We start from the raw sequence: 25,767 nt of genomic DNA on the forward strand, positions 1-25,767 counted from the left end.
GAGCTCAGCTGAATTCATTCCCACCACTTTGCCCAAACAGATCTATTTTCTAAGATCATGCTTCTGAAGCAGCATCATCCACCATTACAAAAACTGGAACCCATTTCTCCACAGAGTACTCAGATAATCCCAGTGCCTGGCTCAAGGGATGTTCATGGATGCCTAAGAAAACTGGATAGCCACAGTCACTCCATGGGAGAGGAAGAGGCTGAACCTTGTTCCCCTGAAGTTAGGCAAGGGCTCTTGTCAGAACCAATTCCTTATTTCTGGTCTTTTCTGGCAGTTTTGTGAATCAAACTGTTTATTCCCCTTGCTGTTATTGTAAGTAACCATACCAAAATATTTCATTAAATCTGAAATTAAAAACTGTGCTCATCATTTTGGAGGAAGATGAAGGTGAGAGAAAGACAAGAAAAGAAAAACATTTTATTATTCCATATAATCGATCAAATTGAAATGTTAACTGAAACTAAATTATTTTTTTTTTTCTTAACTCTCTTCTTTATTTTTAGACATCACCTTGTGTTTCGCATCTTTTCAACCAGTCAGATTCTGCAATTTAGAAAGAATATACAATGTGGTATTATACCTTAGCTGTTTTAAAAAAAACACAGACAGCTTGCTGAAAGCCAGAATAAGTCCTTGGATATTATCTGCATCATTTGGAACCAAGTATTCTATCTATTCTCAAAGGACAGTGCCTGACTGCATGAAACCTCTTACTCAGAGAGGTACAGGTATAGGTACTTCACACTATAGGAACAACAATCTATTAACTTAATCCATAACTTACAGGCTCTAATCAGCTATGAAGAGTAAAATGCAAATTTAGTTTACCTCTGCAACATTGCATGACATTAGGGATGTTTCCAAAAGAAAATAGTTGTATAATTAAACAACCAAAGAAAAAGAACAACACCAAAAACTAAAACCAAAACAGAACAAAAAGAAAAAAAACCCACCACATGCACAAAATGCCACCACAGAGGCTTTGTTCTGAACAGCCTCACATCACCTTCCTGAGCACAACCATTAGAAAAAGCAAGCACCAGTTGCTGCTTCAGAAGCATAATTTTACAAAGTGGATCTGAATGCATTTCAGCCATAATTAGTAGCCAACCAGCAAGCCAAAACCCACAGCAACTGCATTTAAGCAGTGAGAGCTGTGGATGGCTTATAGCCTAAAAGCCAGAGTAAGAATCGTGGTTCTGGGTCACATCAATTGCAGATCAGTGGACCTGAGACTGAACATTAAAGCATCAACAGCACATCTTCCCCGTTATACTTAAAGGTTTCCATTATGCAGACATGTCAGGAAAATCTGCACAGTGTGTATATAAGATACAGTTGAGACATTACTGCTTAAGAGTCACAGGTTCCTGATCATTGTATAAAACATCACGTTTTACCCCTTTCAGGTCAGCAGTCAGAAGTCTAGGCAGATCAAAGCAGCCTGGGCTATGTACAGATATGGTTATTCTAGCAAGTCAGAAAGCAAAGACCGAATTTTTTTCCTCAAGAAGCGTCATGAGTTCTGGAGCAGCTCAGGGTGAAGGTCTCCTGCCTGAGTCTAAAACAAAACCCACACAAGCTGCTTGCTGAGCACCTCAGAGATCTAACCAAATACCAGGAAAAAACATCAAGAGAACAGAATAGATCATGCAAGGCACATAATGTTATTAAGTAAAGTCTCACAGAGATACAATCTTATCCCAGACGTATGACATCAGACTTCTGGCAAAAAGTTTAAATGCAGGACTCAAAGAGTGCTGTGGGGGTCAGAAATGACTGAGAGCTTTTACTGAAGACAGAATCAAATGCCAATTATCATAGGAGATGCCTTTCAAGACTAATAATAAAACCTAGGTTTTCTAATTTCATAAAAAGAAACGAAATATTATTAGGACATGCCTGTTTAAGGCCCTCCCTTGGCTTGTTGCAGCAACATCAGTAAAACTTCTGGTATGGCCTCAATTTTATTGGAAAGAGCTGATTTTTGTGGGTACCTATAATGTCTTTCTATAGAAAAAATATCACATGAATACTTCAAAAAATATCACATGAATCTTCACACTCAGAATTAAAATAGCTAGAGTCAATTTTGCTATAACTGGAAACAGGAAAGCTCTGATAATACCCACATGTGCCATCTCAGATGGAATAACTAAACATGAAAAAGGATATCAGAGCTGTCACAACCCCTGTCACTGCTCCCATCATGAAAGAACCACTGAATATTCCCAGGAAAACACCAACAGACTTGAAAAATGCTGCAGCATCAAAAGCATGGGTATTTTCACCTGTTGGCTGGTAGGCAACTATAGATCTAGAAAGAGAGAACACAATGAGAAGTGGCATCAGAAAAGATTTTTTTCTGTAACAACACTACCTGAGCTACAGGGAGACTATCCCATACTGAAGGCATATATGTCATTCTGGCCTATGTATGCATTAGGGGTCTTGGCAAATGGTTATCAATTCAGTTAAAGGCAATCCATTTAAACTCAAAAGAATGTTTCTCAGAAAAAACCACTTATTTTAGAGAAATGCCAAAAGTAATTTAGTCATTTCAGAGTAGAAATTCACATAGTTACTTACGAGGATAATACAATGGCAACAGCATCATTCAACACGCTCTCTCCAAACAGAAGGGCATAGAGATCAACATCAGCATGCAGCTCATTAAATATTGCTAGCACGGTAACTACAGCAAGAAAAGAGAAAAACAACACTGGAATGACTGCATGAGCTGTGGAACAGACTTTCCAGTTTGGCTAAAGCAACAAAACCCAGGAACTGAAATACAGGATCAGAACTAAAATGGGAAAAAGTAGTCATGTTTACCTACAGGTAAGAAATTCCTCCATCAGTTTTAGGGCAGCTCCATTAGGAGGTGGGTGTGTTGTCCTCCGATCTGCACAGTGCTCACAGCAAGGCCCCCATGATCAAGGGGCATGGGACAGACAAAGCCCTTCTACCAAAGCCCTGATAATATTTCAGAACATGTTCCATGTAAGACAACCAAAAAAACGTTGTGCAGCTCTTCCTGCTTTTAAAAGCTGTATGGTCTGTTGACACAGTTTGATTATTTCAGCCATTGTAAAACAGTACAAATAATCCTAAGTGTTCCCCAAAGTATACACTATGCCACGGGTGTGAATTTCCACGTAATTTAAAAAGGGCAAGAGTGCTAAATATTTTTAACCATTCTTTCAAGAAAATTCAGTCTGAGATGAAAGACCATGATCTTGAAGATGTTCCCATAGAAATACTTCAGAAATCACATGGTGATTTTTTGCATAAATTGTATGCAACCACCAGCTGCTCAGAGCTCATCTCAATCACAGGAGCTACTTCCCATTTTCACACTAAGCACCACTAAGCATCTCAAATAAACTGCTTTAAATGTCAAGCTTCATACTTCAGCACTCCCTACCCTGGTCCCTGACCTTTGACAGCCCTACAAACTGATCAAGAGGAGATATCAATGTGAGCCTGCTTGACTCTGAAGGAAGGCGACATTATTTGGGCAAAGCTGAAATTACTTGGCCAGAAAAGCATTCTTCTGCTTAAACTTGTAAAACATGAAGTTCATTTGAAAGAGGAAAAAAAAAAATCCCCCACCTAAAGAGCCTAAAAGCCTCAAATATTGCTCTTAAATTACCCAGCCCCAAGCAATGTAGCTGAAGAAGGAAGTCCTGCTATCCAGAAAATGTAATCATTTCATCTATTTGCAGTCTTAAACTTGATGCACACTTAACAAGAAACCACTGGGTAAAAACATATTTAAGTATCTGAGCAGAAGAGTTACACTTTTCTCCAAATATACCATGATGTCATAACAGTTCAGCCACGAATCAGCAGAGAGCAGCTTTCAAAATACTCAGAATTTGCATGCATTTCACAGAAGAGGCTCAGATATACTAATAAAGCATAACTGAAAATAGAGTCCTGTTAATATTCAGCCGAAAATGCTAACAATAGGGTTATTTTAGAAGGTTATTAAAAAATGTTCATCAAGCTACCTGGATCAGTGGCAGATATTATGGCTCCAAAGAGGAGGCAGTCTGTGTAATAGAATTTATCAGACAGCTGACCCACCAACTTCATTAGTTTCACAACCCCATACATGAGATTCCTGAAGAGAAAGAAGATAAAACATTCCAAGTCAAACAAGCTGGTGCATTTCAGACAGGCCAAGGGAAAGCAATATGTGATTCAGAAGACATCATGTAAAACCAGTAAGCAAATTCTGAAATCTTCACACAGTTAGCACAGAGTCTACATGTTTCTTCCATTTTCCACCAAATTTTCCCTGCTCAAAATTCCCCTCAGTATTACTTCACCCAACACAATACACAGGCCAAAAGCTCTGAGGTAAGAATAGTCTTCAGATTATTTCTCTAGCGAAATTCTTTGAGAGACAAGCCAAGGTCACCAATGCAATTCAGGATTTCTGTTACTCAGAATATTCATATAAAAGACACAGTAATATGAGCAGCATAAGAGATTGTAGGCAAGCAAACCAACATGACCAGCTATCTGGAACTAATTGTGTGTGTATATATATACATAAAATATATACATACAGGCAAAGAGAGAGCATGCTTGATCAACTCAAACTTTTACTGTCGAGAGGAACTGATATCAGAGTTCACTTACCCAATAATAAAACAAGAGACTGCTGTTCCTAAAAAGGCGTAAGCCAAAATGGACCCCAAATTCCTGAAGAAGTGTCTCTGTGTAGGAAAAAGAGGTTTATATACTTTTTTCAGAAAATTTATGTCACCCATTCAGAACCATATAGCACACTACTTCACCTGCATCAATACACAGAAACATACCTCCATTCCAGAGAAACATTTCAATTACTGCTATGTAAATTCAATCCAACTTCAAGAAATTGAATAAACCAGATCTGTGCCATGCATTAGATCCTACATGTAACTTATTGACAGAAAGCTTTTTGACAGAAAGCAGCACTGATTCATGGTGTCTTCAAGCAAGATCAGAATCTGGGCCCTTCTGCCATCAAGGGTCCGACACAGCTCCACTGGGATTCAGGGTTAGGTCTGCTTCTCAGCATAATTTACTGCATTTTGGACATTTGAGAAGGACCAAAACAATTTATAATAAAACATCTTTTACTTTAAATGAAACTGACATTAATGTCTGGCTAGGTTCAAAGGAAAACAAATCAGCAAAATTAACTAGAGTTTAATACATTTATACTCAAAAATACATGTATTTTCTCTTAAAACAATATGACCTAACCATCTCTGGAGGAAATAAGATTTTTCTTACTGTAAGCAAATGTCTGAAAGGAGACTACAGTCCTGAACAAATCAGCAATCTCACATGAAAAATAAAGGACCTATTCTCCTCAGAAGTTATTGCACTTACTTTCTTCAGGCTATAACCAGCATGAAAAATTATAGGAGGCAATAGAATGTTGAAAAAAACTTCTGGGTCAAATGTTACCTAAAAAATAAAATATGAAATTTCAATTAGAAACAGACATACACAAATTGTTAGGTCTTTTTCCTTGCTCATTTTCTGACAACCCCTATTTTTGGCTGTTGATATAGATAAGTTGACCCTCTAAAACATTGGCCAGCTCCATTTGTACAGAGCAGCAAAAAGTTGCAGTTCTTGTTGGTAAGTAACATCTAGAAAGAACAGGCATTATATCCATTACCTGTGATAATCTGGCAGCAGTCCCAAACACAGTCCTCTATTTTAAATTACAAATTTCTGGTAGAAATTATACTGGAGAAGATCTCTCCTATTGTGATACCTGATATTGGTACAGCTGCTGTTTTAGTTTACTTTTTTATGCAAGTTTAGCCACTGAATAGTTATTGTGAGACAATCAAGTCAGATACAAGACTTTTTCAGAAATTTGCATCATACACCTCTTCCATGTATTTCAGTAGGAGTTCCAGATATCCAAGGACTACACTGCACTAAAGAACAAAAAACAACAGTTAAAATGCAAACAGAAGACCTTCACACGTGTGAGACTAACAAGGCTCTCTTCACTCTCTGCCTAAGCACAGGTTAGAAGACAAACACTACAACTGTGCCCTCCTAGAGCAGGGCTCATTTCAGCTAACTCGAGATACCTACAGCAGACAGATACACATAGACAGCTAAGCTCTCTTCATAGTCTGCAGAAAGAAGTATTTTTAGATCACAATCCTATACTTCAAAGCCTATCTTTGATACACACAAAAGGTGATTTATTCCTGACACTGAATAAAAAGGCAAATAACACATCTGAATAGCTGCTGATGGGTGAATTTCACTTCCAATACCAGACTGTCTGATTTTGTAGTTTAGAGGGTGGAAGTAGTAACTATTTCCTGGCAACAAACAGATTTTAAAACCTTAGGGGGAAAAAAACCCCAAACCAACAAGGAGCAATCACTTTTCACTAAGAAATTATACTTTTCCTTATATTGCATTTATACAAGACAGTGCTAGGCTTTTTTTTCAGTTCAGCTGGTCTCTGTGAATTCTACAGATGTTAGAAACATACATTAAGTCTTCAAACCAAGGCCTTTAGGGAAGCACTACATACATGTAACAGAGAAGAGTTTCTCCAGCAGTGATACAGTTCATAAGGTGCTTTTGAATTCAGCATTGAAGTGCTGTTACTATCACGAATACTGACACTTGACACTACCTAATGTTCAAACGGGATAGAGAAGGGAGGAGGGAGGGAAGCAGAGATGAAGGAGAAACACTCAGCCAAGCACAAAAAATGGTGTAGCCTCACCTTCCTCAGCATGTCATTTTGCTCCACGTTGTGGATCTTCCCAGGGCTTATTTCCCCTTTGAGCGTATACTCGAAGAACTTGCCGCTGACATTGACCAGCAGGGTGGTGAAGGGCCTGTCCTCCTGCGAGCAGCTGAATGGTTTGTCATGGCCACTTGTGGAGGGAGTCCCGTATCTCAAGATCACCCCAACTATGAGTCCTGGAAGAGAGGTAAAAATCCAGGAGGCTGATTTTGCTACTCCTGCACCTTTACAATTTTCAAACAACATCCAAGGGATCATGGATGGACTTTACAAGCATATGTTCATCATAAACACGTTGAAGTGAATTGTTACTATCAGTTTTCTGCAGAGAAAGAGAGGCCCTGAGCACATCAAAACCACCAATGAATTTGAAGAATCTGCTACCTGACTGAAGTGACAAACAAAAGGTTCCATTTCAGTTTTTGTCTTCCTCACCCTCATTCACATCTCAAAAGTGTAAACCCCCAGTCACATGAGAGGCCAAACATTAGGACACATCAAATATGTTTCACCTGCCTTAGGAAAGAACTGAGCAAACACACTATTGCCAGAAAACAATGACTGCTGGAAACATGTGACCATAACTGATCTGGAATGGTAACGTTTGCCATATTATTTTATGCGTGCAGCAAGGATGCAGTTTTTAGTCTCACAATTCTAGGTAAGTAAAAAATGCCTGTTGCCCAATCTTCTGTGTACTCCACAACCTTTAAAACTAAAAGTCAGATGATATGCACAAAGAAGCCACTACGTGTCATTTGCAAGCATTTTCCACATTTCACATTAAAAAATACAATAAGGTATAAATGAGCAATCCTAAGAGATCCAGGATTCAGGAACATAATACTTAGCCAGCAGAGAGAATCCAACCAGAAGATACTATCCATAACAAATGCATCAGAGACAGTGACAAAAATAATTTGTAACTTAATGCCAGGGGGCTGGAGGAGCACAAAGTTTTAATTGAGAACCATTCCTGTCACAATGTACTAAGAAAAGAACTTCTGCAGAGAGAATATATAAGAACAGCCAAAATGGGTTTTGGTCTGGCAAGTAAACAAATTGATACCCACTTACTAAAGGCTCCCCTGTTGCCCTAGGATGATGGGCAATTTAATCCTTGCTCCAGACAACTGCAAGATGAATATTTGATGCTTTTGTTGACAAGTCAGTAGTCAACGTTGGTTTTGCTCCCTGTAAACCCCACCTCTGCACCCATAGTTTCCCCAGATAGTAAATGAAGCTGACAAGTAATAACCAGAAAATGAATGAGGTAAAACAAAACAAAACAAAAAATCTACCCCACACAACAAAGAAGCCAAATAGACTTTTTGTTATGACATAGTGCAAAGAGTAAGCAAACTGTGCCCCCAAAAAGCCAATCCAAGGAACATACCCCATTCTCTTCAAGTCCATAGTGACAAAACTGTTTTAGTGCAAGGTACCTGCCACAGCAGGTAGCAGCTGTGGCACTAGTGGGAGGCTCATTTCCAGCCTTCCTTCTCTAATATCAACAGAGGAGAGCAGCAACAAGATCATTCCAAAATAACTGGAATATTAAGATACGTTTTATTTAGAAAAGGGAAGCACATACTCAGAACACAGGGGAAGAAATGTCTTAAGCAAGACAAATCTACTGAAATTTCAAATGCTGATGATTTAAAAACACAGATTTATAGAAGCATCTCCTAGCACCACTGGAGCATTTTACAGCTACATATGATGGATGAGGCAGAAACACAGCTCTGCACAAAGTGACAGGTTACAGCCAGTCACCTTCAAGCCACTTGCACTACCAGTTATGGCTACAGACACCTTCACCAACCCAGCAAGCAGCCTAAGCTTTCTGCTGCTCTCACACTGCTCACAGCTAGGAAGAGCTATGGTCACAAAATACATCAGGAAGACTGATCGTGGTAAAAGCTGATCTAATCAGCATCAGCCAGAAATTCTGTAGTAAATCAGAATGCAGAAAGAAAACTGTACAGATGAGCTTATACACAGCTGTGGCACAAAGCCAATTCTATATTGCTACTCATCTGAGAATAGAGAGGGGGACACTGGTAGATGTAATAGATTCTTAGGGTCAGAGACTGTCCTTAGTGAATGCATTGCAAAAGCAGATGGGAAACCCAATTACTATTGCATTACGAAGAGAAACCTGAGAGCCGGAGGGGTTTGCACTGTATAACTGGATATAATCCACTTATACATTTTCCTCCATAATAAAACATACCAATTATATTTATAACTAGTACTTAGCATTTGAAGTAAAACATTCTACCCCATATCCTCACTATCCCATGGCCAGTAACACAGGTACAGGGAATTTTCATATACCTCCTATTGATAAAACACCAAAATTGATTAGTTTTTTGCACTGAGCACCATGCAGTTTAGGAACATGTGGGCCCTGCAGTCAGGGTGCTGTCTTGCAGCAGGTGCACCTGGAGCAGGTGCCTTTGTTGAGGCAAAAGGCTGTCAGAAGCAGTCAAGTGGGTAAAGCCACCCACAGCTCAGTCATTAAAGGAAATAAGTATGTAAATAAAAGGGGCCCAAGGAAGACACACAAATTCCATGGCCAACTTCATTAGCAAAATATTGGACATTTGTTAGCTCAAAAAATGAATTAGAAGAATGGAAATCTCCCTGACTTTACAAAGGTATAGGCATACCGCTATATATATATATATATATATATATATATATATATATATATATATGTATATATATCATATAGTTCCAAACCAACAGGTTTTAAACATTAAATAGAAACATTAAAGCACATGTTTGGCAGAAGTTATTAGTGCTTTTCTAAAAATAAATTTGAAGTCTTTGTGGAAAACTATATGGAAGAATTTTCAGTTTTCCAATGAACAGCACAACTTTTACATGATAAAAATTTAGTGGACTTGTTATGTGATTTTCTACATCCCATCTCACTTGATAAAACAACATTAACAAAGCTCAGACAGCTCGGTCAGCCCTCCAAGATCACAAAAAACTAAAACCCCAAATGCTTTTCAGGCAGAACAAACTGCCTGATTTATAGCCTCAGAAAGTCCTTCTAGGGCCAGGGCATCCTCTGTAATTCTCTCTGGATACTTGATTTCAACCATTTCTGAAACATCAGAGTTGCAGCTAAGAGGAAAAAAACAGAATAGAAAGAGAGATACCTGGAATTTTTCAGTGAACAAGCCTAGACTAAGACTTACTTCTAGGCTGTTAACATAAGCATAAATTCAATATAGCTCTGTTGTTTATTTGGAAGCAAGGAACGGTTGCTGGAATCTAGGAACAGATATAGAAGAATCAGTGCATAAACTCTGTATTACTCCTGCCTGAGGGGTCACTGCTGAAGAGTTTATGGAGAACCTGGATCAAGAACGCAAATATTTTTCTGACTGCTTCAGAGCACTCTACCTCTTCAAAAAGAAAACCTCTAGGCCAAATAAATCCAGCACTGCCTTTTATTGGAAGACTGTCACAAGGGAGGAAAAACTATAAATGGATACAAATACTTCAAAATTTGAGAAGCGCCTTACTTTCAACATTTTGGGTTATGGTAACTGTTGCAAGGGCAAGTTTACATCATTGCTCAAAAACTAATTCTTAATACCCTGTATGCATGACTTGCGTTCTCACTTTTAACAGAGAGAATATTTATGCCAGCAGCTTGCCTGTACAATGCTGGTCATGCAGGTTGTACACAAAGAATATCTTACTAGAAATGAAGCATTAAAACCTGGGAATATTTTGTCCCTTCTGAAACAAATCACTATTGATAATGAAAAATATTAGGTTTCAGACATAGTCATAGAATCATTTAGGTTGGAAAATACCTAAGATCACTGAGTCCAGCTGTTAATCTGGCACTGCCAAGTCTACCACTAAACCATGTCCCTAAGTGCCACACCTACATATCTTATAAACACCTCCAGGGATAGTTACCCATCCACCTTCCTGGGCAATTCCAATGCTTTACCACCCTTTCAGTGAATAAAACAATCCTAATATCCAATCCAAACCTCCTTTGATGCAACTGGATTGGGCAACACCAATCTAACAATATACCATTTAAAATGTCATCTTTACTTTTGGTTTTGTTTGAGTACAGAAGTCACTGAAGTGAGAACATGAGTTTAGAAAGACACACACAACCATGAGTACCTTTTTCTGGTGAGAGCTGTGGTCTGTGTGATTTCCAGCCCAGTTCTCTGCGGAAGTAGCCCTGAGGTTTCAGGGAGCGCCAGCTGGCAGCTGGCTGCAGGAACCAGAGGCATTCACCCTTCACATCACACAGTTTGATCAGTGAATTCAACTTGATCTGTGAATCAGTGGACTGGATCAATCTGTGAGCTCAAACCTGTTTAGATACAGTTTCTTTCATACACTTCTGGTAAAGGGCCAGGCACTGAATATTGAGGGTCCTCCCTTTTCAATCTTCAAGCTGAAGGAGACGCGGTAGAGATTTTACTGCTGTTTGCAGCTACTCTCTGGAGAGGCAGAGAAGAGAGAGACAGAATCTTCTGGAAAGCGCACAGTGATTAGGACTGAAGGCAACAAACTTGTTGCAGCGCAGGCGAAAAAAATTAGGCAAGGTTTGTTTTTTAAAACAGTGAAGTGGCCAAGCACCAGAACAGGCTGTCACAAAGGCTGCATAATCTCCTTCCTTGCATATAGCCAAAACTCCCTTGAGTACGGCCATGAACAACCCAAGCTGTGGGAGCCCGGTGTGAGCAAAGGGCTGGACAAGACTACCTCCCGAGGTCTTTCCCATGAACATTTGGACCCCTCAGACAGATACTTTATACTGCAAAAGTTTCTTTAAAATCAACTTAATTGATTTCTGGATCAGGTCTTGGGGTTTTCTGTTGCTTTGGAGCTGAGTTTTTATTTTGTTTAAATGACAGACTACACTCCTAACTCATTAAGTCAGAGCAGAAGAAATAGCAATGAGTCTTATCATAAAAGCCAAAAATATACAGCAGACTAGGAAGGGGCTGCTTTTACTTCCTCAGTCCACCCTGACTTGCCACCTGCCTTGGGCTTCAACTGACCCTGTCAAAAGCAGGCAAAAGGGGTGACCAGGAGATATTCAGCTAATTCCACATAAGTACAGGAAAACAGCTATTGTGATACATCACATAAAGTACTTGTTACTAATACTTCTCTCTTTTTTTTTAGTGCAATAATAGTATATTTTGGAAGGGACACTACAGCAAACGGCTGACAGGTTTGTGAAGCTGGGCAACACTCTCAGTGGTGAAAGCCAGTCTTCGCTTGGCAGAGGTTTGTCTTCCCTTAGTGCAGCCCACACAGAGGCAGAATAGCACATTTTAGGTACCTGAACACCAGCTTCTTTGGTGATAGAGGGTAAAATACTGTTTGCTTTTGAAAATACACACAAAGAATATGAAAAAAAAGAGGATTTCTTATATTTAAAAGTCTAGATTTTTCTTCCCTACTTCTGAACTGAAGTTTTTACCAGCTTGAGGACAAAGAAAAAAAGCTGAAAAAAAAAACTTGGCAAGAAGGATGAAAGAAAGCCCTGTATGTATTTTCAAGGTGAAAGACTAATAATGATATCCAGTGTTTATCACATAGATCACTTTTCTACTGGATGTTTGTGTGCATCAAGATACCACACTTGGGAAGCTTTACTTTAAATAGCCTGAACACCTACAGATAAAGTATTTTTCCTATTACAGCGTCAGCCTTTGAACCTCACAGTCCACACCTTTAAATTTCACAGTGATTTATGAGGAAGTTTCAACACTTGTACAAAATAATTCAAGCATTTTTTTCTGATCCAGAACTGAGCCAATAATGTTGCATATTAAAAAAGAAAAGAGATCACATGTTACATACCATCTCCAGAAGCACTAGCAACTCACTCTCTCTACCATTTGCTTGCCATTCAATGTACTACCCTGTACAGGAGGGCAGAAGAACACCACTGTACAACCCCTTGAGGAAGGGTTAAGAAAGTTTCTGCAGAACTCCAGGCCTCTGATAGCATCTGCACTTCCCCTGTACTCAGCCTCGGTGAGGCCACACCTCGAGTACTGTGTCCAGTTCTGGGCACCTCAGTTCAAGATGACTATTGAGGTGCTGGAGCAAGTCCAGAGGAGGGCAGTGGAGCTGGTGAAGGGTCTGGAACACACGTTCTGTGAGGAGCAGCTGAAGGAGCTGGGGTTGTTCAGCCTGAAGAAGAGGAGGCTCAGGGGAGACCTTATCGTTCTCTACAACCACCTGAAAGGAGGCTACAGCTGGTGGGGGTTGGCCTCTTCTCCCAGGCAACCAGCAGGACAAGAGGCAACGGCCTCAAGTTGTGCCAAGGAAGGTTCGAAGTGGACATTAGGAGGAATTTGTTCACAGAAAGGTTGATTAGACATTGGAACAGACTTCCCAAGGAGGTGCTGGAGTCACCATCCCTGGAGGTGTTTAAGAAAAAACTGCCACTCAGTGCTATGGTCTCTTGACACCGTGGTGTTTGGTCCTGAATTGGATTCAATCTCAGAGGTCTTTTCCAACCTAATTGTGATTCTGTGATTCTGTCTTGCACTCAGCATGGCCAATCTATTATCTACTTTCTCAATGGTGCAGTGTTGCCAGTGTGACATTCACCAGCTTGTCACATCACTGCAGAAGATGCAAACTTTGAAAAATGGGAAGCAGTTTATGTTCAGCAGTGTAAGCACATGACAAATTTTCAGTACGTTTCAGAAAAAAAAAAAAAAAAATTAAACCCAGCATTTTTCAACAGGGAAGGAAAGCAGAGGGTGCCGATTCTTGAAGTCTGGAAGAAATTTTGAGGCTATCCAAACCCTAAAATTCTGAATAACAGATTCAAGGTCAGGCTTTGTCATTGCCTTAGGGCTATTTTAGATAGGGAAGTTAAAAGACAGTAAACAAGCGGGTAGTTCTTCCTCATTGTAGGCAGACATAGCAGTATGCTATCAAGGGCATCTTTGTAGTAAGCATTTTATTCACTTTTAAAATAAGCCAAACTAAGCATAGTTTTGAATTTAAATAAGCAGATTATACAAAAAGGTTATTGGCACACTGTGCAGAACCAAATGTCAAATTAACTTGCTGGCTCTGTGCTGCCAGACATGTGTGCACTGTGCACTCGTGCCTCATCGCAAGCTTTTGGTTCCAAAGAACTGGCAGGAGTGTAGGGATCTAGCTCTTTTTTACGTTGTGTCATGTTAGTGTGATTTACATACTTACATGCATAGCAAAATGGTAAAAAAACCTATGAACTACAGGGGCAGGCAGGTATGCTTTATTCTGTAATGCACATTCTTACTGATGATGGGGTTAAAGAACAGGTTCAAGGAAGAAAAAGAGTGACTTAAAAATACAACTATCAAGAGATTTAAACAGAAGATTGCTTTGGCTTTTCAAAAGTTAGTTTCTGAAGAACTATTAAGTTTCACATACAGCTTTATATTTGCACAGGAGAGCTATAACCCCAGAATTTTTTTTTCCAAATAATTTGGAGGGACAAGTAGACCATATTAGCAATAGAGCAACCACAGAAATATGACCACAAATATGTGGCAAAATGATAGCTAGTAGGAAAAATTGCTCCTTGTATTCTCCCCTAGAACCTAAATTCCAGAAAAAAAACAAAAAAAAAGTTTAAAAGCATTAAAAAACCCCTAAACCCACAAAACACACACACCCCAACCCAACAACAATCTGTCAAACAGCCTGAACTGACAGTTGGCCCCAGAAGAAGCTGCTGTCCTGTGGTAATCACATGTGGCCTCTGGTCCAAGCACGGGACTATGAGTCAAGTCTTCTGAGCCAAATCCCAGCCTCAGTAATGACTCAGTGAAAGACCTTGGACAGGCCAGAGAAGACAATTTAAAGAGACAGTCTCAACTTAGAAATAAAATATCACAGTTATAAAGGGCACAGGTATTTGTCAGAGATTACAGAGTCTGCAACTAAACTCAGCTGTTGGCAAGTTTAGTTACCACATAACCATTGTTTCATGCAACACAGATTTAACAAAGCATTTGCTGTTAAATACTTCATAAATGAAATTTTTAAAGCTCCTTTATACTTTTAAAAATATAAGTTTCCCTCCTTATTTATAAAACACAAGTAGTGAAAGCCATACACGTACTAATACCACATAGGTTCCTAGAGGCATGAGCAGCAATGGGCCATCACAAAGACACCAACCTCTGCCCCACTGTGGCTCCCTTTCCTTCCCTCACACAGGAGTGACTCCCTAACAGAGTGCCAACTGCAACTGGTCCCAATCCCCTGCAGCAGCAGCAGAGCTGAAGCATTTCTTTCAATACAGACTTCTAAGCCAGATGAGTAAAACCCCAAACTCTGAGATTCTTTCCCCCAGGCTCATCAGTGACCATGCTGGCAGGCACCAAGAAGAACTAACAGCAGGACCAGCAGGAGTTTTATGGTGTATAACAGAAAGCTTTCTGCTTAATCCTTGTGTTCTGTTACTGTTTTTTCTCCCATTTGCATGCTAGAACACTCAGCAGATCTCAAACAGGAGGCCACAAGTTCTTCAGAGTCTGAAAAATATTACTATCAAATCTTTTGTTACAAAAAGATTTAGAGTAATAGCACCTGGCTCAGGCACTAACAAGAAATGAGCTTTCCAGTCTAAAAAAAAAAAAAAAAAAAGAGCCCAGAAAATAATTATCCCCCCTCCTAAAGCTTCAGCAGAAGGAGTTATTAATTTGTCATTGCAAGGAGTCAGGCTTCAATCTGTAACCCAATTGAAACTCATTAAGCAGCAACAATCTCTGTGCTGATGCTGTCATTTAATTTTGAAAGTTTGACTTAAGGAGAGGAGGAAGGGGGAAGGGGCAGGAAATACATCCATCTTGGTACAGGTTTGGGTTCAGAGATCCCACAATAGCTACAAGGAGTGCAGCTAACTCTGTTTTCTCACTAGGAATATTTTGACATCCCAGCCTCAGGCCCTCACTCATTTGAAGAAAGTAATAGATATGTAGGGAGGCCTTCATCCTAAAAACCATTTCTGGCAACTTCTGATTAAGACAGGGGCCAAAACAAAGTCTTAGGAAGAAAAGAACAAAAAGAAATTTGAACAAGGTGAACAAAATAAAACTTGTATCAGGAAAGTTCTCCTTGAGACAACTGAAAACATTCCAGTACTTCTCTCTTCCCAAAGATCTTTTTGCACCAAGCCCTTTCTAGTTACATAACCTTCTACATGTAGAAGAGACAAAGGTTTCAAGCTAACTGAATTTTCAAGGAAAATAATTTTTTGCTGAGGTAAGCTCCATGTTCCGTAACTGTGGGCAGAAAACCAACCAGCACTTATAGATAAAATGGTTTGTGGCTTACAGAGAAATGCACTGACCCAAAAGACAGAAATAGCAGCAAGATGATGACTCTGGCTTTCTGTGATCATTATGTCTGACCATAGAAGCCTTGTTATTACAACATCCAAACATATACAATCCAACAGAAGATCTATCCTGTCACATAGGAGCAACCTGCCCCTTACAGACATCTCCCAAAGCAGAGCCAACAAGCCACATGTTCCCCCTATTTCTCCTTTCTGGGTGACTGCTCTGAGCACAGGCACTTCATTGACCACGGCCTTCCCACAACCACACCACAATTCTCAATCCCACTGTACAGCTGCTCTAACATCCATCCCACTATATGTGCTTTGAACCAAAAAAAAAGCTGGCAAATGCTCCTCTAGAACCTTATGGACAGCTGTCCAGAGGAGCAAAGAAATCTACTATTACTTGTTTTCCTATGTAGTTTGAAATTTAAGCAGTTGTTTTAGTACTAACTGCAGAAGCCAGCAAATGACTTCTGCCATGGCCTGCAGTGCATGAGCAGTTTCATGACACTTCTGTCTTCCTGACTGATTCACATGAGTTGGAGAAGAAGAAAATGCACTTTGAGCTGTAACAAAAAAGCTCAGCCTGCTTACAATCGTCCAGAGGTCCCACAGCTGCAATTCCCAACCCCCTTCACAGCCTGTTACCACCTTCCTTCTTTCCTCCTAAATTGGCACAAGCTTTACCTTTTTCCATCTGAGCTCACCCTACAGTTCCTAGCCACTAACTTCTTCTGTTCCCCCTGCACACCGATGCCTCCTTGCCTGCTCCAAACAGATCCCAGGTGCTGCTGCAGCCTGACATTTCTGCTATGCCTTACACCTTTTTTATCACCAGTGGTGCCAACATGGTGCCCAAGCAATCACATCCATTTCATCTCTTCTCTGCACTCCACCTCAACTCTAACTCCAGCATGACTCACCAGTGGCACAGAAGAGGATGGGAACCTATGATTTCACGTCTCCTCCAGGCCAAAGGTGTCAGATGAGTGCTAATAAAATCAGAGTTACTAGAAGTGAAGAGCAGCCAATTGCTGCTACATAGAATAATGTGATCCACAGACATCCAGGGCAGCCACTGACACCACAGGGATTTGGTGCAAGACCCCTCAGCAGGACAGAAAAAGGTAGGGAGTAAAACTCCATTCCAAAGACTGATCCCACGAGCTTCCTCTTAAACAAGCCATTTCAAGTGCATAAAGCGTATTTTTTTTATCTATGCTGCCTTTTGGCTATTCATTCCTCTCCCCTGCATATTCTCTTGAACAAGATCAAGAACCTCAAGATCAAACATAAGAAGTTCTCATGTTGAGACAGCAGGTTTTCTCACACAGTTTCAACACAACAGCTCTCAGCCCTACACTAAAATTTTGGGTTTGGACATGTGCAAAATAATCACTATAAAGCAATTCTTGCATCCCAAGGTAGATGAGTGCCCTGTCAGGAAGATACCAAGCCAGAAGAAGGATATTCATTTCACTTTTTTCATACCATAGCACTTTCGGGGCTGTTTCAGATACACATCACCAAAATACCCTCCAAACTTCCCTAAGTTTTTTCTTGTGACATGATTTATATGAATTCAAAAATATCCATTTTCATCAATAAAACTATGTTTAACCAGTTCAATTAGAAAATTGCTTCAGTCAACTTTCTCTTTAGATAATTAACTGCACATGATAATTACAAAAGCCTGTGAATTTATACATTTGCCACTAGAAGTATGAACAACTCCCACCTGACATAAAACTAGAGGACAGGGGATGGACTTGCACCCACACTCAAGAGGTAGCACAGAGAGTAGCAGGCCAGGAAACCAAGCACGGCTGCCCACCATGCACATCCTTCACCTTTTTTGTATCCATGAGTTTAAGTAACGTGCCACATCACTGCTCAGATGTAACCTTCACAGCCTTTTCTTTTCACTTTTCCATTTAGATTTTTCAAGTAAAATACAGTATCAGCTAATTCTGGCTTCTATTCAATTTCACTTCTCTAAAGATACTCTTTTCTTAGACTAAGAAAATGCATCACAGAATAATACAAGAGCCAGGGACAGCAACGTGTAATACCTTATAATGCATTTTACCCAGCCTGCAACGGCCATCCCAAACCACAGAAAAAGTACCTCGTTTAATAGCAACGTGCCTGTTAGGGCCCTGGTATCAGATAAGTAGTTGAAACTGACAGAAGAAAAAAAAAACCACAAAACAATGGTATGTATAGATAAAAGGTTACTCCACCCTCCCCCAAGTGCTGAGACATTCTACATCCATCAACACTGCTCATGGAGAGAGCTAGCTACCTCAGAGAACATGCAACTGGATTTTTGTTTTTAAAAATTACGTGCTAGTACTACTGCTGTTGGAAAACATGGTTAAGAGATAGATGACTAATTAGATACTTGGAGAAACTCCTCTTAAAACTTTAAAAAGTACTTACTACAAGATTTTTTTACCTTGTGAATTTGCAATTAAATGGCAGTGTGTGTGCACTTATTAATATCCTCACAGCACAAAAGCTGGACCAGTAGCTAGCACATAAAGACCCCAGATTTACTTCAGTGGAGGTAAAGTATCTAGGGCAACTCATTGCAAGCTTCTATTTTGCCTCCACCAAGCTTAGTTTTGGTACCAGCATCCCGTATACCTTGACATTTAGGGAAGCCACTAGAAGTGGTGAATGGCTCTTGCCCAGAGCCAGCAGGTAACAGCTGTCATCTCTTCCTCTTCCAAGCAGCCAAGTGGTAAAACAAAGATAAGTCAGCCTCGGATTTCCCATTTCTCCCATTGGCGTTCAAAGCACCAAGTCAGAAGAGAAATAACTTTTCCTTTCAGCCCTCTGCTTGAGGCTTCCAGTTCAACAGAGCATTTTCAGCACATGATACTTTTTACACCTCAGAAGATATGTTTTAATATGTCTCAAAGTATTACAGTTGAGTTCACATACACCTCATAGGCAGACACTGAATCTCTTTTGTGGAATTCGTGTTAAAAAAGCCACAGATGTGCAATAAATGAAGTTCATTTTTTTCAGACACAAAATCCCTGGTGCACTTGAAGAGAGTTCTGATTTAACGATTTGCCTTTTAAAAGCCATTAGCAGTTTGTGAGAGCTCCCACACATTTCTCTTTCAGGCTGTTCATCATGCTGGGTGGGGGGAAAAAGAAGAGTATGCAGCTGCAAACAAAACAAATTAGTGTTGAAGAGTTTGTACCGACTTAAGTCTGACAAACAAATCTAAAAGTTCAAGCTCAGATACAAAATTTAAAGACCTATTAGGACAAAGCATCTGCAACTTGCAACTGTTATAACTTCAGAGGAAAAGAAATGACCAAAAATTTACTCAAGACTCCAGGAAAAAAGGAAAAAAAAGGATAAATTACTTTTTTTTGTACTTTAGATGTCCGCTGAATGTCACTTGCTAAAACCTAAAAAACCTTTTGAGACCTAAAAGAAGCCACTTCCATGGGTTTAAAGACTGAAATGTTTTGGAAGAGTTTAGAAAACTCCCAAACCACATAAAGAGCTTTTCCATTTCAGCTACCCAGCTTCTTACACAAAAGTAATTCAAAATGTTATCAACTATAGCACAGATTTCCTTGGTGAAATATGCCAATGTAATGACAAATACTTCTAATTTGTGCATTACTTCCTACTGGCTAAGGGTTTGCGGAACGAAGGAAGTCAGATTCTTTACTTAGACTGCCCAAAAACCAGAAGAGGCAACAGTTTCAACAACAGCCTCCAAGTCAAGCTAGCAAATTTACATTCATAATGCAAAGGATGAACACTTTCCACTATGACAAGTAAGTCCAACTGGTGGGAACCTGCTGATGATTAGCAGTCCTAAAAATTGACTCCGGTGTATACAAAGACAAAAACAGAGCTCAAATCAGAAGTTTGGAATGAAAGAACCCCTATGTTCACAGATGCTGCCTAAACAAGTTTACTCAGACTGTATTTCTCCAAGATTCCCCATGGCTTTTTACTGGAGACAAATACAAAAATTTGTCTTTATGGAGCAGGCTCAGCTGCATTTTCCTAGTGCATTAGCAGACCTTTATTTGCTGCTTTCACTGTTGCCATTTCACTGAGAGATACGGGTTGCCCCTCTCGTTCATCTCCTGTGTTCCCTCTGGAAAAGTCTAGGTCCCAGTGAGCCACTCAGCAACAAGAGGACAACCAGAACACACAGGCTGCAGCACTACCTGGGCACTCCTAATACTCATCCTCCTAAAATGGCAGCCTGAGCCTTGCCACAGTCCCCAGTGATCAGGAGCAAACCCAAGGTCTTGATGTGCTATACAAAGTATTCATTCTGCAAACTCCTTGAAGGTTTAACAAAACAGGAGCATGGAGCCATTAAATTGATTACTGCTCTACCCATCAGACATGGTGTTGCAAGCACACCTCTAACTTTAGAGTCTGGTGAGAACTCTGGCAAAAGCAAAAGGTGGTTTTTAAAAGAACTGCCTTCACTGAGGTTGCAGAGTATGGGGCTTATTAAATATTAAGGCCAGACAAATTGCAAAGATGTCAACAAGACTCAAGACTTTGCAATCCAATACTGACAGGCTGAGCAGTCACTGTGGTATCTTCATCTAATATTGCTGTAGATTTTGCAAAAGGCATGACTGCACAAAAAGTAACTTGATTTTTTTTTTAGACAAGGAGTAAAAAATATTTCTGTCAGAACAACATTTCACAGTTCCAGTTTCTGAGGAAATGTCTCATAAAAGCAGGGCAAGTTCTGTCAAATAAAATTTATATTTTATATCTTCTAGTCCTGTCCTCATTGATGCCTGTGATTTAAAGTAAATTAACTGTAAAAGTTTAACTAGAGAGCTCCATAAAAGATTTTTAAAAGGAGATTTAAAAAAGAAAGTCAAGACTTCTTTAAAAAACAAACCAGAAAGTGGCAATAGTGAGAGCAGGTATTTTAGATGTTAAAAGAATCACTTACTATGCTAGGAAGAAAAATCCAAACAAAATTATGAGTATTTCCAAAGAGGCTTCCATCACAATTCTGCCATTGGTTATGAAAGAATAGAAACAGCTCTGTATATTTAGGCTTCCACATTTACCTTGATCAAAACTACAGCACTGACTCAAAGGACACCAGGAAACACATGGATGCTGGAGCAGGGATGGCACTGTGATCTAGCTCAGAGAGGGAGGAAAAGGGGGTGATGGCAAACTGACTGACAACAAAGCAAAGACAAAAACGCTTCCCAAGAAGCAAAGTGCAAAGAAGCTGTAACCAAAACCACATTCCCTGGCTTTTCTTTTCCCTCCATCACTGGTACCATTGCTTTATTTTAACTCTAGTGGTGTGTTTCTGCACAGAACGAAATTTTCTAAAGCAAACTGAAGTGTTCCACTCTGCACAAACAGCACAATAAACTTCATTTCAGTTTGTTTTAGAAAATTGCTCTCCACTCCCAGAATCAGCAGGCAGAACATGAGAACATTGCACTGGGTCAGACAGCTCAAACATAAAACCCAGCCTCATTCCAACACATGCCTTGGATTTGCTCTAAGATTAGCCTTGCTACACCTCACAGAAGATTCTGTGCACTAGGATCATTTGTTTGATCCTAGTGCAGTTTGTTAAAAATTGTTAAGGATATCAGCAAGGTGGGTCTCTTCCAAGAGTGACGAAGCCTTAAAGCAAAACCATGCTCTCTGCAGAGTTAGATTCCTAACTTGAACCCATAGGAGCCACCAGGTAAGGCCAACAACCACAAGCGCCTTTTCACCAGGGGACATGACTTGGCATTTGTGAACAAATAAGTATTTAGGGGTTTGGTTTAGAGGAGCAGTGGGCTTTCCAAGTTTCACTGATACATGAGAGCATATGTGGGAGCATAAGAAAAGAAAATCCCAATTGCAGGCATCAGAAAGGAACAACTGAAAGATGCAGTGAATGCTTTAGATCTTGTTCCTTGCCACAACACCTCACCTGCAAGGTGAGGTCATAGCACTGCCCTGGAAACACACTGCAGGGTTTAATGTTCATGTGTACCTCGGGAGTAGCCATCACATTCCCAAAGAATAGGAGAAGGAAGGAAGAAAACTTCTCCTTCAGAGACACATGTTACATGGTTACAGCTTGATATACACCACATTCAAACTCTCTTCCAGAAGCTGACAGACACCACCAGGAGTAAAGCAGACCTTTCAAGTCAGCTGCTAATTTCAAGGTAATTTGCTATTTTGGATACACTATCTCCAACAGTATCTAGGAGCTGATCCTCACTGCTGCTAGAAACACAACACCCTTGAGTCCAAGATAAAGCACAAGTTAGACTAGTACAGCTGAAACATGGTTGAGGCACAGTGGCACGAACACAATGATGCATTTTCTCAGAATTGACAGAAGCAGTGTGCAGGTTGATCTGGTACACTTTCAGAGTGTGAGTAGGACAGTCATTATTTTTACAGTATTCCAAGACCTGGTGAAATATCCTAGGAGTCCACATGAACATGGGATATAGTAATACTGGACATTGTTATTCAGTTTTCTGTGACAGAAGTAGCATGGAAGCTGGTTGATACACACATACTATACAGTCCAGTCCTTCAGTGTGACCTGTCAAAATCATCAAGTAGGAACATGAAAAAAATGTTATCTGTGACATGGCTATGGTAATACAAATCCAGCCTGACAGGTAACAGCTGGGCAACTGATGTCTACAGAAGTGCAAATATTCAATTAACAACATCTATGAGCAATAATCACAGATGTCCTGATATCAGGAAATGCAGTCACACCAATTCCTGTCAAACCAGGGAACACACGTACATTAGCAGAGAACTGCAAAAAAGCACACCACTGTGTGCTCAAGTCTAGTACTAGCAAAGATCCTAAAAATGGCAAGTGCATACAAAATAATTTCACTGAAAATCTGAAGAAAACTGTATTCAAAATATGCACCTAGGTGTCTCATCTAGTACTGTGTCTTCATCAAGGGAAAATCTTTTCTCTCTTGCTGGCTTGCTTCCTTTCCTCTCTCTCCCTCTCTCTGAAACAGCTGCTGTTTTCAAGTTCTTAGTTTGCTATTCAAAGGCCTTCATGCAAGAGTTGTCAGTAACAAACTACCAGTAGCAAAATACTGTTCAGAGAAGATTGTCTTCAAAAAGCACCACTAACGTTGACAACTTCAGTAGCTGTATCAAAGTCGCTATATTTACTTGTTGACTCAACCGGACAAGATTCCACAGTGAAATCTCAAAGGCAAGGAAACCTTTTTCAGACCAGAATATTAATATTGTATGTAATAAATGACACTCACTGAAATGCTGTATTTTTCTACAGCATTAACAGGTGTTATATTTGGTTTGTGCAGTTGCTAAACCAGCTACTGCCAATGGAATCAGAAGCCCCAGGCAGTCAAGACATGTCTGTGCCAGACACACTACTCACACATAGTCTCCAAAACATTTACCAAACAATTTCACTTTAATTCTCTATTTTAAGTATCTTCCTATGTTTTATTTATTTGAAGTGCTGGTTGTAGTTGAACCAGTCTGTTAACATGAGATATTCCTTGACTTGCTCCAGTAATGGAGCACTGGGAAGTGCTGCATGCCACGTAAGAGTACAGCAACTGCCCAGTGACCATTTACTCCTGATTAATATCTTATGCAGAAGAGACTTTTATTACTGAGGATAAAATTGCTAAAGTTCTTTATCCAAACATGATGGAAAAAAATCTGCATTTACCAACACCTACAACATCAAGGGCAAATTGGAATCTGAAGGCACACAGCTCTTGGTCACAGTACTATTTATATTTGAGAAACACAGGGAACATTTCAGACTCCAGAATCAACTCTGATCTTCAGCCAGCACAGCAAAGTGTTTCTTGTTCAGTGCTCCTGGCATAACACAGTGCAGCATCCCACTCAGAATTACAAGCACCTTTTTGATAAGACTTGTCTGATAAGACAAGCACAGCTAGCAATGGAAAGTAGAATTAAAATCTAAAATTACAAGCTTTCAGTGAGAAATAAACAAATCAATCACACTTAGGAAGAGAGACAGCATGTGCTGTACTAGTGTGTCTTGGATTATACACCTTCTCTGAGTACTCTACTATGCTTTTAATAAAATGAGTATGTCACCCAATGCTAACATTTTTTTCAGCACAAATACTCCACGATATACTGACAACTGAATAAATGCCTGGGACAATCTGCCCATTCATGACCGCTGGAGTTCATCATTCCTACTTATTCTTCATCCTTTGCAGATGCAGTAATCCTTATGAATGCAGGCTTTCTTCAGATTGTAAAGAATGGCAATAGGGCCATAATGAGAATCCATCCAAAGGAAATCCAAGCTTTCAGAGCACGCACTGAAGATTTGCTGATCTGTACAATTGTCGGCTAGAAAACATACATATTACAAACAAAACAGGAAAATGGTGGAAATTGAGTCAAAATGGTTTATGAAGCACTGCAGCATTTAAATGCTGTATTTAAAAAACCACATGTGCTTCTGTATGAATAAAGTTGTTTCACAGTACCTTCCCTCCCAAATACAGAGAAAGGCTACCTTTCCCCACTCCTTTTTATTTAGGCATCAGTAACTCACAGAAAGAAGGAATGACAAAAATATAGAAGAGGTTACAGATACGCTGAAACATTGGTGCAGGTATTGCAGAGCTTTCTGTTGCTTCTGTACAAAAGTATGTTCACGTCAGGTCCTGACAATGATGTGTTCTGAAGCTGCAGCAATTAAAATAGTTCTTTAGAAAAGAAAAATTATTACTGCAATGCCTATTCATGTCAAGGACCTCAAGAGAATTACTGCTTCAGTGAGCCTTTCCTCAGCAGCAGGCAAAACCAGCTTCACCGTGCTTTTGCTAGAACCCAACACAAACAAAAAAATTTCTCCCAAATTCTAAAAATATATTACACAATTGCAAATGCAACCCAGTAAAAAGACATATTTTTTTTGCAAAGCTTTTAACAAGCTGTATCAATTTAAGCAAGAGGAATTGTTATGAAATATGAGCAGGTTAAGCAACAATAAATGGGAGATCAAATTGGATAACTGCTCCTTACAGCGAAGTGTTACCTAGCTATTAGACGAAAGTATAGAGAACCAGTTTTGGGATTGGAGATAATTATCCTGAGAAAGCAAATAGACTCTTCAGCCTACCATATTCTTCTGGAATAAATGGCTGTAATATTTCAAAAGGAACAATAGAACTTTGGGGATGAGCACAGCATTATCATTGCGACCATAACGTTTTAGGCTATGAGATCCAGATGGGTGCAGGAGAAAGTGTCACATTTGTTATAATAGCAAAGCATTGACAAAAGGTGCGCCCAACTGCTCATGCTAAATACTGACAGACTGAACTGCCAGATCCTTGGGAAAACACTCAGAGTGTCAGGCTGCCAAGTTTTAGACCACAAACATAACAATTAAAAAAAAATGGCAGACAATATCACTACGCATATAAAATCCACATATTCATTATCCTGCATAATGACTGGTCAGTACTAAAATATTTCCTTTGAGGACTGGATTCAGTTTTGATTACTCCCTGAGTAAAAGGTCATATTTTCCAGCAGT

General features: G+C 39.7%; 1 protein-coding gene across 5 annotated transcripts in view; it reads right to left on the reverse strand.

Moving 5' to 3' along the window:
• The window catches only part of SLC9A7 (solute carrier family 9 member A7), an 81,263-nt gene that overhangs the window by 41,129 nt on the left and 14,367 nt on the right, over positions 1-25,767 (reverse strand). For all 5 annotated transcript variants that reach the window (XM_042041457.1, XM_042041448.1, XM_042041490.1 and 2 more), the window contains exons 2-7: positions 6,782-6,981; positions 5,404-5,481; positions 4,663-4,739; positions 4,026-4,138; positions 2,599-2,704; positions 2,185-2,326 (exon numbers count right to left, since the gene is read on the reverse strand). In XM_042041457.1, coding sequence (XP_041897391.1) covers positions 2,185-2,326; positions 2,599-2,704; positions 4,026-4,138; positions 4,663-4,739; positions 5,404-5,481; positions 6,782-6,981 — 716 coding nt within the window. The remainder of the gene's footprint in view (positions 1-2,184; positions 2,327-2,598; positions 2,705-4,025; positions 4,139-4,662; positions 4,740-5,403; positions 5,482-6,781; positions 6,982-25,767) is intronic.

The sequence above is a fragment of the Corvus kubaryi genome, unplaced genomic scaffold (assembly GCF_017639235.1).
Source record: "Corvus kubaryi isolate FWS band 111438036 unplaced genomic scaffold, C.kubaryi_AGA036_p1.0 133, whole genome shotgun sequence".
Taxonomy (NCBI): Eukaryota; Metazoa; Chordata; class Aves; order Passeriformes; family Corvidae; genus Corvus; species Corvus kubaryi.